The 14,955-nt window shown below is 38.2% G+C and overlaps 4 protein-coding genes across 6 annotated transcripts in view; 2 read left to right on the plus strand and 2 right to left on the minus strand.

The window, feature by feature from the left end:
- The window catches only part of taar10a (trace amine-associated receptor 10a), a 79,173-nt gene that overhangs the window by 8,945 nt on the left and 55,273 nt on the right, over positions 1-14,955 (minus strand). The window lies entirely within an intron of this gene.
- The window catches only part of taar10 (trace amine-associated receptor 10), a 92,954-nt gene that overhangs the window by 1,461 nt on the left and 76,538 nt on the right, over positions 1-14,955 (minus strand). The window contains exon 1 of one of the 2 annotated variants that reach the window (NM_001431135.1): positions 329-362. The exons of the other annotated variant lie outside the window; for it this stretch is intronic. The gene's annotated coding sequence lies outside the window, so the exon portion shown is untranslated. Of the gene's footprint in view, positions 1-328; positions 363-14,955 lie in introns of those variants that run through there. 2 annotated transcript variants of the gene reach the window in all.
- On the plus strand, positions 7,302-8,327 carry taar13e (trace amine associated receptor 13e). Its single transcript, NM_001083043.1, is given in 1 exon segment — positions 7,302-8,327. A coding segment is annotated over 1 exon segment (1,026 nt).
- On the plus strand, positions 11,221-12,248 carry taar13a (trace amine associated receptor 13a). The gene is given in 1 exon segment (NM_001083102.1): positions 11,221-12,248. A coding segment is annotated over 1 exon segment (1,026 nt). The 5' UTR covers positions 11,221-11,222.

Below are 14,955 nucleotides of genomic sequence, written 5' to 3' on the forward strand. Positions count from 1 at the left end.
AACATTTAAAAAAAAAAAAAACATAGTGGGGACAAAACATACTATAAATGTCAACGGCTGATTTTGTTTTTCCAAAATCCTTTAGGATATCTTTCTTTGTGTTCAACAGAAGAAGAAAAGAAAAACTCAAACAGGTTTGAAACAAGTGGAGGATGAGTAAATGATGATGGAGTTTTCATTTTTGGGTGAACTATCCCTTTAATGACAATTATTTAAAATAAATTATCTAAAGGGAAGCAACAAAATAAACAGGTACCATTACATTAGATTTCATAGCCATAACCACACAATAATACTATCAGCTTTGCAGCATGAATGTAAATCATACCATTAGACATTGGTAGCATAGATCTTTCCACTGCATATAAGAGTGAATGTCCAGAAAGCTTATATTTATATCTCTTTCCCCCCTCCTGTATTGCATCACTACTGTCACCACATCCATCATTTGTCAGCTTTTCCCAGAAGATCTTTTCTCTATACGGATAGTGCATTTACATTTACATTTAGCAGACGCTTTTATCCAAAGCAACTTACAACTGAGGACAAGGAAGCAATTTACACAACTATAAGAACAAAAATGAGTAAGTGCTGTAGGCAAGTTTCAGATATGTAAAGTGTAAGAAGAGAAACATTAGTAATTTTTTTTTTTTGTAGTACAGTTAGCGGTGGAGCCAGAGAGGCAATTGCAGATTAGGAAGGAAAGTGGAGACTAAATAGTTGAGTTTTTAGTTGTTTCCTGAAGACAGCGAGTGACTCTGCCGTTCTGATGCAGTTAGGGAGTTCATTCCACCAACTGGGCAGATTGAATGCAAAAGTTCAGGAAAGTGATTTGTGATCTGCAGAAGTGAGAGCAGATAAGAAGGGGCGCAGCCAGAAATCGCTTTGTAAGCAAACATCAGAGCTTTGAATTTGACGCGAGCAGCAACTGGCAGCCAGTGCAAATGGATGAGTAGCGGAGTGACATGTGCTCTTTTAGGTTCATTAAAGACCACTCATGCTGCTGCGTTCTGGAGCAGCTGAAGAGGTTTGATAGAATTGCAAGTGAATTGCAAGGATCAATGAATGCCGGCTGTTAAGCTCTTATTTTACTTCCTATTTGTTCATTTTGTCTTTCAGGAGTATACTAAATCAGTAATGCAACACATATTCATTATTTTTCTATTCTTTTGTCAAATTGATTTGTACATTTTATGGAACTTTGCCCATTTGCCCAGACCAAGGCTTTGAATTGAAATAAGAAAGCCTATTATGAAAAATAAATCACATTTGAAGAAAAATGAAAGACTTATTTTAATAGTCATAATCCATTTAAGTATGTTTCATGTGAAAACAATAACATTTCCTGCAATTTACAAACACATTGTGAGCAAGATAAATGAATTGTATTCATAAAAACAAACTTTAAAAGTAATTTATCAAAAACCAATAAGATGGCATCATTGTCAAATTCTTAAAAATATTATTTGTTAAGTTTTGATAGTTTTTTAAAGTTCTCGTTTTTAAAAACCACGTTTAAGTGTATACATGGTCTTGCCCCTAAAGTAGTCTGTGAGTTGATGCATAAATTCCACAGTGATGGGGCGAAGACTAGAGGGGCAGTGGGAATTGTAGAATCCGCAGATGCAGAACCGCTGTGGGTCAGTCATCCTTTTCAGTAAAAGGTTCACATTAATGGAATGCCATGCCTGTTCATTAATGTTACAATCAGAACTCAGGATTTTAAGGACAGTTTTTTCTGTAAAGCTGAAAGAATGGTTGAAATCTTTACAGCAATGTGAGCATTAAGTATTATTCTTTCAGGTTGGTCCTGTTTACATTTCTCTTTATGCAGATTGATTTGCATTTTATGTTTGTGGCTCTGTATAGATTGTGCATGTTTGTTGTTTTGTGTTTTATTCTTGTTTTTATTTTTTTATGTAAAGCCTAACCAGGGACGAGGGCTGCAAATTAGCTTTATGCTATATGCCCTATGTACGCAACATCGGTTATCTTTGTATAACAATGTGTATTGTCCCTGTAAAATAAACAAGCAAATAAATAAATAAATTAATTAATAGTTTTCAGTGGATTATTATAGTTAACTACAACATGAAACGAACATTATTTTTGGCTTGAAACTTATTAAATGTTCATTCATTCATTTATTTATTTTCTTTTCAGCTCTGTCCTTTCATTAATCTGGGGTCGCCGCAGCGGAATGAACCGCCAACTTATCCAGCATTTGTTTTTACGCAGTGGATGCCCTTCCAGCTGCAACCCATCACTGGGAAACACCCATACACTCCTTATTCACACACATACACTAAGGAAAATTTAGCCAATTATCAATAAAACTCTATGGCATGCCCATGAAATCACCCATATTGGTTTGGAACCGAAGACGAAACTAGATAAATTTAGTATTACTGTTACCAGACCAACGACACAGAGTTTGTATGTTCTTCCCTATTTGGCATAGATTTCCTCCGAGTGCTCCGGTTTCCCCCACAGTCCAAAGACATGTGCTATAGGTGAACTGAATAAACTAAATAGGCCATAATTTGAATAAATGTCTATGAATGTTTTCCAGTACTGGGTTGCAGCTGGATGGTCATTCGCTGTGTAAAACATATGCTGGATAAGTTGGTGGTTCATTCCGCTGTGGCGCCCCCAGATTAATAAAGGAACTAAGCCGAAAATAGAATGAATGAATGTTATGAGACCTGTGGCTCAGTGGTTAGCACTGTTGCTTCATTGCAAAAAGATTGCTGGTACGAGTCCCGGTTGAATTCAGTTGGCATTTCTGTGTGTAGTTTGCATGTTCTTCCCGTGTTGGTGTGGGTTTCCACAGGGTGCTCCGGTTTCTGTCACAGTCCAAAGAAACGCACTATAAGTGCATTGAATAAACTAAATTGGCAGTAGTCTATGCATGTTAATGAGTGTGTATGGATGTTTCCCAGTAGTGGGTTGCAGCTGGATGGGCATTCGCTAAGTAATCAATATCTAGCCGAATGGAACATATTTAAACCACACTTTCTGTGTTATATTTCATCTGCAACAACAACGTGACTGATACCTAGATTTGGACATTAACTTCTGAATGCAGAATTATCCAAAGACCTAAGGAGATTTCTCTGCATGAAAGACTCAAGATTCGCAGATTGACCTGCTGCTCCTTCTCCAATAAGGTAGACAACTAAATATGAAAGAAATGTGGACGAAATGTTGAGATGATTGAGAGCAATATTCTTAAAATCCTTATATAACCCCACCGGTCCTACACCACCCAACCCGATCCGAGCTGGGATCGAACCAGCAACCTTCTGCATGGGAGTTGGTTGCTCTAACAGGGAGGCTAAAGACCATGACCTCTAGCATCGCTAGAGCACCTTTAGAGGTCAGAGGAGTGAGGTTTACCTGCATAGCACTTACTAGCCGGCCTCTGCTACACTTAACAGATGCTTTTTGATTCCTCCAGTGAATCTGTGACCTACAGGTGTCTCTAGAGAAGTCCTGTTGTGGAAATATCTAGTAGTTATTGTCATGTCTTCATCTAAAAATATTTGCGAGCTCAGGGACTTATTAAAAGTGTTAGACTTGTTTGCAAATAGTCTGTTTATTCGCACATTCACACCTGTCCTCATTAAACTACAGAAGAATCACACATTATTCTGATTGCTCCCTACAGGAGAGAAAAAATTTGCCTGCGGCTCTGAGTATCTGGAGTTACATCATTGTGATTATGCTAATTAGATAATACAGTCAACAAGCAACCAGTCTAGAGAAGCTTACAGACGTCTAATTAGAGTGATATATCAAATAAAGAAAAGATAAATTGATGAGAAAATGGGAAAAGAAGTGACAGCATGTCTAATGTTTTTTTATAAAATTGTATTCATACAGTAAGTAGAACAATAGTACAAAACTTAGTGAGAAAACTATTGTTATAGTATTGACACACTGTGTATAATTTGGACACTTTGAACTGGTGGATAAAAAAATATTAACCAAATTAAATATTTAAGTTTAACCCAAGGTCTGTCCATATTATATCCAAGCTGGGTTCAAATAACCCAGTATGTTTAGAGTATATTAATAAAATATAGAAGTTTCCCCACTAAAATATGGAACAAAGCGATTTTCATTCAAATTCAAGGACTTTAACCATATATCATAGGCCTTGATTTCTTTTCTTCAAATTTGGACCAAAATAACGAAACATTTTAAACAATACACTTTTTAGAATTAAAGAGTAGTTAACCTCCAGCTGATATTCATCATTGACTTCCATGTCGAGAATGATTGGTCACCATTGAGTTGCACTTCCAGAATGATTGGCTACTATTAACTCTCCCTTCCAGTTGATGATCTTTTCCACTTCTAATTGATGATCATCAAATTGATCCCCTCCAGTTGATGGCCACCATTGTCTGTTTCTCAATTCCAAGAACGCAGAGAACGGACTTGCGTTCTTGTGGAGTGCGGTTTTGCCAGGTGTCCTTGGAAGAACAAACTCAGAAGACCGCGAGGGCAGAGAATGCGTCCTTTGAGAAATGGGATGCTGCGTTCTTCCTGATGGTCATGTGGCCTTCACGCGTTTTAAATAGTAAATTATTTAAACATTACAGCATTCATACAACGATTTATTGTTTCCCCTCTCTTCAAAATATATGCTTTGCGTAAAAACATTATAAATATACTCTGCACAATATAAATAAAACAAATTTTAATACAAATTTCAGCAAACAAACAACCCTTAATGTGTTTATTCCTTTATTAAGATATCCATGTTAATGTTTACTTTCACCGTTTCATTTAGGGAAACTCCTGAGGTAAATAAGTGATATCTCTGAATTTTAATAATACATTTTAATTTTAATAATAAATTTAAATAAAATGCTTCCCCCAACGCTTCCCACCTCCAGTCGCAATGACTTCTGGGACTTCCAGAGCGAGTTCGCTGCTCAAGTCTGCATCAGTGCGTCCTCGATATCAAGAACACATCCGGGAAGTTTCACGCGTCCTCCGTACTTGCGGTCTTGAGTATTGGAACTGAACTTAGGCAGCTGATGATGACGTTGCACGAGAACACGAGAACGCAAGACCGCTGAAGAACGCATATTGAGAAACAGCCATTGACTTCCATTTTCAGCTGATGTTCGCCATTAAATTTCACATTCAGTTCATGGTCACTATTGACTTCCAGGTCCAGTTGATGGTTACAATTGTCTCCCACTTAAAGAGTATGGTCAACATTGACCTTCCGATCTAGTGAATGAAAATCTTTGAGTTCCACTTCCAGTTGACTGCCACCGTTGACTTCCTCTTCCAGCTGATGTTCACCATTGACTTACACAACTAGTTATTAAAAACTTTTATTAAAAACTTTTGACTTCCGGTTTTATTTAATTACCACAATTGACTTCCACTTGCAGCTGATGGTCACAATTGACTCCCACATCCAGTTGAGGATCCCCATTGACTTCCAGATCCAGTTGATGCTCACCATTGACTTACACATCTAGTTAATACTAACTTATTGGCCTACATGGAATCTGCGCGCGCAGAATTCTGCAGATTTTCCACAGATTTTTAGCCATCATTAATTCTGTTTATTCACTTGAGTAAATGTGTGTAGATCTGTATTTATTCAGTTTTTAATTAATAAAAGTAATATTATTGACAATTATGAAAATGTTCATCAGATTTATGTACAATGCAGTGTGTACAGTCATATTTTTTGTCTTTTAGTAGAGATATTATATGAGAGACTTGTTTTGTTTACCAAATAAAGTGAATCAAATTGGATTTGCATTTTAAACATTAAACAAAAGCTGAAAAGGTATTACTTTTTATTTCATATATTAAGGTTTTACGATACTCCCAAAATCATTCCGCAGAAATCCGCAGATTTTTACCAAAATTCTCCGCAGAAATAGCAAAAAAAATATCCGCAGATTCCTTCTGGCCCTACTTATGACCTTCACTTTAAGTTGATGGTCATCATTGAATTCCACTTCCAATTGATGGTCACCATTGACTCCCACTTCCAGTTAATTAACTCTCACTTTCCATTGATGGTCACAATTGACTACCACTTCTAGTTGATGGTTACCATTAACTTCTAGGTCTAGTTAATGGAAAAATTGGACTTCCACTTCTATTTAATGGCCACAATTGACTTTCACACCCAGCAGATGTTCGCCCAGCATTGACTCCCACTTTCAGATGATGGTCACAATTGACTCCCAGTTGATGGCCACCATAGACTTCCAGATCTAGTTAATAGAAACCATTGATTCCACTTCCAGTTGATGGTCACAATTGACTCCCACTTCCAGTTGATGGCCACCATTGACTTTCAAGACTAAATAATGGAAACCTTTGACTTTCACTTTCATTTAATGGCCACAATTGACTTCTATTCCCAGCTTATGGTCACAATTCACTGCCAGTTGATGGTCCTCACTGACTTCCAGGTCTAGTTAATGGAAACCTTTGACTTCCCCTTATAATTAATGAAAAACCTTTGACCTCCACTTAAATGCCACAACTGACTTTCATGTCCAGCTGATGTTCACCATTAAATCCCACTTTCAGGTGATGGTCACAATTGACTCTAACATACAGCTGATGATCATAAATCACTCTCACGGCCAGTTGATGGTCCCTACTGACTTCCACGTGCAGTTGATGGTCACTATTGACTTTTACTTCCAGTTGATGCTAATCATTGACTTCCACTTCTAGTTGATTGCCACCATAAACTTCCACTTCCAGTTGATGTTCACCGTCAACTTCCACTTCCAGTTGAAGGTCACCATTGACTTCCATGTCTGATTACCTTTGATTCCACTTCTATTCAATGGCCACAATTGACTTCCACTTCCAGCTGATGGTCACATATGGCTTCCACGCTCAGTTGATGGTCCCCATTGGATTTCACTTCCAGTTGATGGCCACCATTGACTTCCACTTCCAGTTGATAGTTAAATATAACTCCCACTTACAGTTGATGATTACCATTGACTGTCATTTCCAGAATAATTGATCAGCATTGATTTCAATTTATGATTACCAATAATTTTCAAAGAATTATTTGAATTACAGGAATAAATTACAAACATTTAAAAATCTCACCAACCCCAGATATTTAAATTGTTATCTATGCACCACAATAGAGATTGGTGAAACTGAAATTATGTATATTTTAAGCACTTGACTGTCATTTGCTGCATTGTCATGTAGGAGGGTCAGAGAAGACGACGAAAAGTATTTAAGGTGCTTCTTTTAAGTTACAATACACTACATGTGGCAGGATGGATTTATCATCACAAGAATACGACCCCTCTCAGTTTTGTTTTCCTGCAGTGAACAACTCTTGTCTTAAAGGCACACATCATGTCTCCACTCAGACTGTGGTGTATCTCGTATTGGCGTCAGCAATGACCGTGACCATTCTAGGAAATTCAGTGGTCATTATTTCTATAGCACACTTTAAACAGCTCCAGACACCGACAAACATCCTGGTGATGTCTCTTGCTCTGGCGGACCTGCTGCTTGGACTGGTGGTCATGCCTTTCAGTATGATCCGTTCTGTCGACGGCTGCTGGTACTATGGAGAGACCTTCTGTTTGCTTCACTCTAGTTTTGATATGTTTCTCACATCTGTGTCTATTTTTCACCTTATTTTTATTGCTATTGATCGACATCAGGCTGTGTGTTTTCCGCTTCAGTATCCAACAATGATAACCATACCTGTTGCATGGGTCATGGTGATGATAAGTTGGAGCATGGCTGCTTTTTATTCTTATGGTTTAGTGTACTCAAAAGCTAACGTAGAAGGCCTGGAGGAATATATTGAATCAATATACTGTATGGGAGGATGCACTCTGCTTTTTAATGCGTTATGGGGGGCTATAGACACACTAGTAGCTTTTTTCTTGCCTTGTTTTGTCATGATTGGGTTGTATGCAAGGATTTTCATGATCGCTAAAAAGCATGCTAGAAAACTCGGTGAAGCAAACCAGCATGACAATGAAAATTTGTTCAAAAGCTCTCGGAGGTCTGAAAGAAAAGCAGCAAAAACTCTTGGTATAGTTGTGGGTGCTTTTATTATTTGCTGGTTGCCATTTTTTATTAACTCGATGATGGATCCCTACATCAACTTTTCCACCCCAGGTGCTCTGTTCGAAGCTTTTGTCTGGTTAGGCTACATGAATTCAGCCATAAACCCCATAATTTATGGTCTTTTTTACCCATGGTTTAGAAAAACCCTTTATCTCATTATAACACTGAGAATGTTTGAACCAAACTCATCTGATATCAATGTTTTCACAGTTTGACATCATTGTGCATTGTGTTCTTTTTGCAAGATATTTATTGAAGTTTACACATATACAATGTTCCCTTGAAGGTGGAGAATAATGCAGTGTTTATATATTGTCTTTCTATCACTGTAAAACAAAAAGGGGACATAGTGGCTCTGTAGTTAGCACAGTCGTCTCACAGCAAGAAGGTCGCTATTTAAAATCCCAGCTGGGTCAGTTAGCATTTCAGTTGGCTGAACTCGAAAACTCCACACAGAAATGACAACTGACCCAGCCAAAATTCAAACCAGCAACCTGCTTGCTGTGAGGTGACAGAGCCACCGTGTCATCTTTTTTAGCTTTGTCATCATGAGATTAAATTATAGGCGAGGCAGTGGCGCAGTAGGTACAGGTGAATTGGGTGAGGTAAAATTGTCTGTAGTAAAGAAAATGAATGAATAAATATTTAAACATGTAAATCATAATAAAGATATAAAATAGCAAACCATAATAAAGCCAAAAAGGTTTAATATTAGCAAAGCAAAATGAAAAAATATATAAAATACTAAATATTATACATAATTGAGTAAATAAATAACTTAAAAATAATGTAAAATATGTTGGAAAAAGTACAAAAATGTATTTTAAAAATAATAAAAAATATAATGGAAAAATATTTAAATTAATAAGAAACATATATTCATTGAATATATCAAATAAATAAATACAAATTTAAACATATTTTAAGGGGCGAAGCAGTGGCGCCGTAGGTAGTGCTGTCGCCTCACAGCAAGAAGGTTGCTGGTTCAAGCCTCGGCTCAGTTGCCGTTTCTGAGTGGAGTTTGCATGTTCTCCCTGCGTTCGCGTGGGTTTCCTCCGGGTGCTCTGGTTTCCCCCACAGTCCAAAGACATGCGGTACAGGTGAATTGAGTAGGCTAAATTGTCCGTAGTGTATAAGTGTGTGTGGATGTTTCCCAGAGATGGGTTGCGACTGGAAGGGCATCCGCTGTGTAAAAACTTGCTGGATAAGTTGGTGGTTCATTCCACTGTGGCGACCCCAGATTAAGAAAGGGACTAAGCCGAAAAGAAAATGAATAAATGAATGAATGAGATTAAATTATACTGTATAATTATACAATAAAACAAGTTATAGTAAACTGATGCTCTGTTATATTTAAGATCTATCATGGGTCGATGCTATACACTGTAAAAAATGTCTGGGATTTTAGCAGAAAAAAAAACTGTAACGCTGTTCTCACCAGATGTGGCACGTGTGAATAAATTGTGATATTTATATGTAAATAGACACGTGAACATTTTTGAGTTTACTCGCTTCATTCGTACATCAAATTCGCTTCACGATAGACACAGATTCCCGTCATGGGCAGGGCTTCTGTCTGCCCAGTGACTCTAGTTTTGTCGCTAAATGGCTAACATGGGTTGTATTGAGATAGTAGCTGTGCTTTATGTGCTTTAGGAAGGCTGAAAAACAGCGTATATTCATTTGGCGCCGTGTTTGAGTCCACTAGATTCTGATTTCAGAGGTGCATCCAGCTTTGCGAGTTCATCAGCTCCTCCAGAAACTGTACCTGGAGGATGGAGCCTTTTAGCGGTGTTTTCGACTGATCCCAGCCCAGTTTAACCAACTGTTTTTAGGTGTCAGCAGGAGGAATTCTTCTTAGGATGAAGAGATCTGCGTGCGACTGAATTTTTAGTCTCGCTGCCGCCAGGTTTTATTCCACACCCATCCGATCCCGCTGTATATTCTGCCTTTGTTGATCCGCAGCCCAACCCATCCCGTTTTCTACCCGACCCAACCATTCCAACTAATTTAGATCTGATTTCCAAATTCTGACGTCAAGATTGGGTACAACCAAAAGAGAGAGTTAACATATAAACGTGTAGTTTGTGCAAGGATTGTAGGCTAAATGTCAGTTTTGTTTGCCCTTTGTAATGAGACGTGCCATGTTTGTGGCTGGTGAGGCACTGACTCTTTCAAAGTCAGATTTACAAACATATCCACTCAATATATTTGCCAACTACTGATTGTGTTTCATATGTCATATCAGCATTATTTCTATACACATAACAGGTACATATTGGGCAAGGAAAAATGTAAAATGTAAATGAATGTAAAAAGAATGTATAGTGATTAAATATGCCTCCAAAAAATACACCCAGATGGATACTACAGAGTCCAGACAGCCTATAACAAGCGACACACAGCACCACGTCGCATGCGTGCTCTCTCTTGATCTGGCTTTTTATCGATCTCTCAGGAGTGATATATTGTTATATTGCCAGCACCAGAGTTAACAATCACTACAGCATTTTATTTGGAAATTTGCAGACCTCTACACAGGGACACCTACAACAGGCACTGTGTCATAATCACGCCCCTACAAGAGCAAGCTCCTGATTGGTTAACATGGTGCAATGTCCGCTGAAGTTACGATTTTCAAACTCGAGTGAATCGCATCATTCGTGCTAATCGCACCGTAAGCTGTCTATTCGTGCGTTTGCATTGACTACATGTAAATCACTCGCGTTTGACGCGTCGTCCTCATCTGGTGTGAACGCAGCATAACAATGCTACAGTAAAAATCTGTGACCTGGTTAACAGTAAGTTTGCTTAATAAGAAACACAAAGACAGTTTATAACATAAATAAATTGGGAAGAACATGCAAACTCCACACAGAAATGCCTCCTAGCCAAGCCGCAATACTGTTGGCTAATACATATCTGGGCCTAAATCGTGCAGTGTGAACCTTTGCAATTTCAATTTGAAACAATCCCTTAATTTTAATGAGTGGTTCATTGCCATTTGCTCCCATGCATGATATGGGAGGATCAAAAAAAGAGCAAGAAGACTATTTAAAGCCCATCTACACTAAATAAAACAGCATTTTTTAAATATCCATATCAGCAGGATGGATTTATCATCACAAGAATACGATCCCTCTCAGTTTTGTTTTCCTGCAGTGAACAACTCTTGTCTTAAAGGCACACATCATGTGTCCACTCAGACTGTGGTGTATCTCATATTGGCGTCAGCAATGACCGTGACCATTCTAGGAAATTCAGTGGTCATTATTTCTATAGCACACTTTAAACAGCTCCAGACACCGACAAACATCCTGGTGATGTCTCTGGCTCTGGCGGACCTGCTGCTTGGACTGGTGGTCATGCCTTTCAGTATGATCCGTTCTGTCGACGGCTGCTGGTACTATGGAGAGACCTTCTGTATGCTTCACTCAACTTTTGACTTGTTCCTCACATCAGTGTCTATTTTGCATCTTGTTTGTATTGCTGTTGATCGACATCAGGCTGTATGTTATCCGCTTCAGTACCCAACAAGAATAACCATATCTGTTGCATGGGTCATGGTGATGATCAGTTGGACTCTGATTGCAATCTATTCATATGGCCTGGTGTACTCAAAAGCTAATGTGGAAGGACTGGAGGAATATATTGAATCGATATACTGTATGGGACATTGCAGTCTGCTTTTTAGTAAATTGTGGTCAGTTTTAGACACATTTATAACCTTTTTCTTTCCTTCTTGCATCATGGTCGGACTATACATCAGAATATTTGTTGTTGCTAATAAGCATGCAAGAGTAATCACTGAGGCAAACCCGAATGAAAATGAGAATGTGTTTAAAAGCTCTCGGCGATCTGAAAGAAAAGCTGCAAAAACTCTTGGTATAGTTGTGGGTGCTTTTATTATGTGCTGGTTGCCGTTTTTTATTAACTCTCTAATGGATCCCTACATTAACTTTTCCACCCCAGTTGCTCTGTTTGATGCACTTGTCTGGTTAGGCTACATTAACTCAACCATAAACCCAATCATATATGGCTTTTTCTACCCATGGTTTAGAAAAACCCTTTATCTCATTATAACAAGAAGAATATTTGAACCAAACTCATCTGATATCAATGTTTTCACTGTGTAATTTCATTTTAATGTTCGCACATTGGACAAAAGTTGATATTTTTACACTTAAGGACAGTTAAATGAGGAATACTTCAAAATTGGATGTTTTATCTGTGCAAAATTAAAGGATTTTTTGGCAAATATCAAAAACAGCGTCCTTAGGTCAGTATTATTGAATGTGTCACACATACTTGTATTGTGTTGTGTCATGTCAGTTTTGTGTCAACAACAGATATGGAGAAACAGACATAATGTTGTTCATTCATTCATTTTCTTTTCGGCTTAGTCCCTTTATTAATCCGGGCTGGCCACAGCGGAATGAACCGCCAACTTATCCAGCACATGTTTTACACAGCAGATGCCCTTCAAGCTGCAATCCCATTCACACACGTACACTCCGGAAAATTTAGCTTACCCAATTCACCTGTACCGCATGTCTTTAGACTGTGGGGGTAACCAGAGGAAACCCACGCGAACATAGGGAGAACATGCAAACTCCACACAGAAACGCCAACTGACCCAGCCGAGGCTCAAACCAGTAACATTCTTGCTGTGAGGCGACAGCACTACCTACAGCTCCACTGCGTCGTCTGATGGTGTTCAATACCTATTTAATACATACTAGGTCCAAATCTGCCCACTATGAGGAAAAAATGGCCAAAATGACTATAATCAAAATGATTATAGGTATAGTAAGCATTATGTACATAATTGAAGACAGATTATAATTCTTATGGTCAAAATAATTTTTAAAAATCAATGACACATAGTTGACAACTATTTTAACAAAGACGGTATAAAGGAGCTTTCATCATGCACACTAGGTTCATTTGATGTCAGAGTTTGATTTGTTTGGAAAAGGTGAACACTGGTTATCTGTTTTCACATTGTGAACCATACCCTTTAACTAGGTGGTCCAGAGCAGGGGTTTTCCAGCTTTTAGGACACACGTCCCCCCAAGTTTGTCCAATTTCACTCACGTCAGTTACAAATTACTTGCTGTGTAGCATTAATTACTTTGATAAATATAGCTTAACTGATTCAGTGTCATGAGCCTGTTTCTGTGAGTACAACATGCAAATCTGTGATTGGATTCCTGACACGGCTAATCGTAAATCATCTTCCACTGTCAATAAGCGTAAGCCATAGTCTACTTGCTTTTGATGTATGTACATAGAGAAAATCTTGCTTCGCAAAGGCAAGTTCGCAGAGCCCTGACAAGTGTGGTTGAGTCAAACATAGAATATGCTTACATAGGCGCCAATATGATTAAGACAATACTCTGATTAAGAGTCTACCATGTAAACAGCAATTTTTGATTACTTCAATGCAACTAAAGTCATAATTGAACTAAATGGAATTAAGACATGTGGAGTATGCATATAACAGTGGCATTATTGATGTAAACACTGAAATTAAACTATTACGTCATGTGGGACTTTTCGTCGTATTAACTTGAAGTGCTGTAAAAAAAAAATTGGAAAAAAAATATTTTTAAGGTACTTTATGAAATGTTGCCATATAGCAACGACGTCCGACAGTGGATCTAACTTAGAAATTTCAAATGTAGAACTTTCCTTATAATTAATAATTTTGTTGTGTGAAATGGTTTAATTGGTGTTGCGGTATTATGAGCTTTAACAAAGAACTCATAACAATAAGAATAAGAATAATTCCTTACATTTATATACTGTAGCGCTTTTCTGGCCAGTCAAAGCTCTTTACACATATGGGGGAATTTCCTTATCCACCACCAGTGTGCTTCATCCACCTGGATGACGTGACGGCAGCCATTTTGTGCAAGACCGCACACTAAACACCAGCTGATTGGTGGAGAGGAGACAGAGTGATTAAGCCAACTATGATATGGGGATGGTTAGGAGGCCATGATGGAAAGAGGCAGTGGGCAGATTTGGCCAGGATCCCGGGGTGAAACCCCTACTCTTTTTCAAAGGACATCCTGGGATTTTTTACGACCACAGAGAGTCAGGACCTCGGTTTAACGTCTCATCCGAAAGAGCAGTATAGAGTCCCTGTCACTAGGGATGGCTGACGTGAAACTGACGTTTCGACACAGATTCAAGATCCCAAAGCGCAAGTGTTTCGAAACAATGCACCGAAGCATGATCCGAAACACCAAAGTCACGTGACTAAAGTGATTCAAAGCATCGATCAGTTAAAAAGCGTTTCGAGAACTGGCGAATCTACATGTAACTGCCGGGGTCAGACCCCTTACCTGTCTCATATGGCCTAGTGGACTGTGCGTGTGCACGCTGTTACTATGCTTCCAATGACTTTTGGGTTCGGATCCCGACTTGTACAAATACTCTCAAATCATGGTTTTATGTATTTTAATCATGTTTCTGTTTTATGGTGTAGCCTAAATAGATTACAGCTGCGGATACGCCATCAATATAGCATCATTTTTGTAACACTAAAACAATAATAAATATTTTTACAGTACTGTGATGGTTGGGTTTAGGGTTTGGGTAGACGTTAATGAAATACAATAAATGGGAAATTTAATAAATAATATAAATAATTCTTGATACCTTCTGGCCACAACTGTGTCTGATCTAGCAACAACCCTGTTTTAATACCAAAACAAGACAAAGTGTTTATTCGGATGTCAGACCAATGTTGAAACAAAACGAAACAAGAACAAAGCATTATCAACTGGTATTAAAGCATTTCAAAATAGCTGTATTAGCCTGGATTCGAACCCA

Source organism: Danio rerio, chromosome 20 (genome assembly GCF_052040795.2).
Source record: "Danio rerio strain M-AB ecotype USA chromosome 20, GRCz13ab, whole genome shotgun sequence".
In the NCBI taxonomy this organism is placed as follows: domain Eukaryota; kingdom Metazoa; phylum Chordata; class Actinopteri; order Cypriniformes; family Danionidae; genus Danio; species Danio rerio.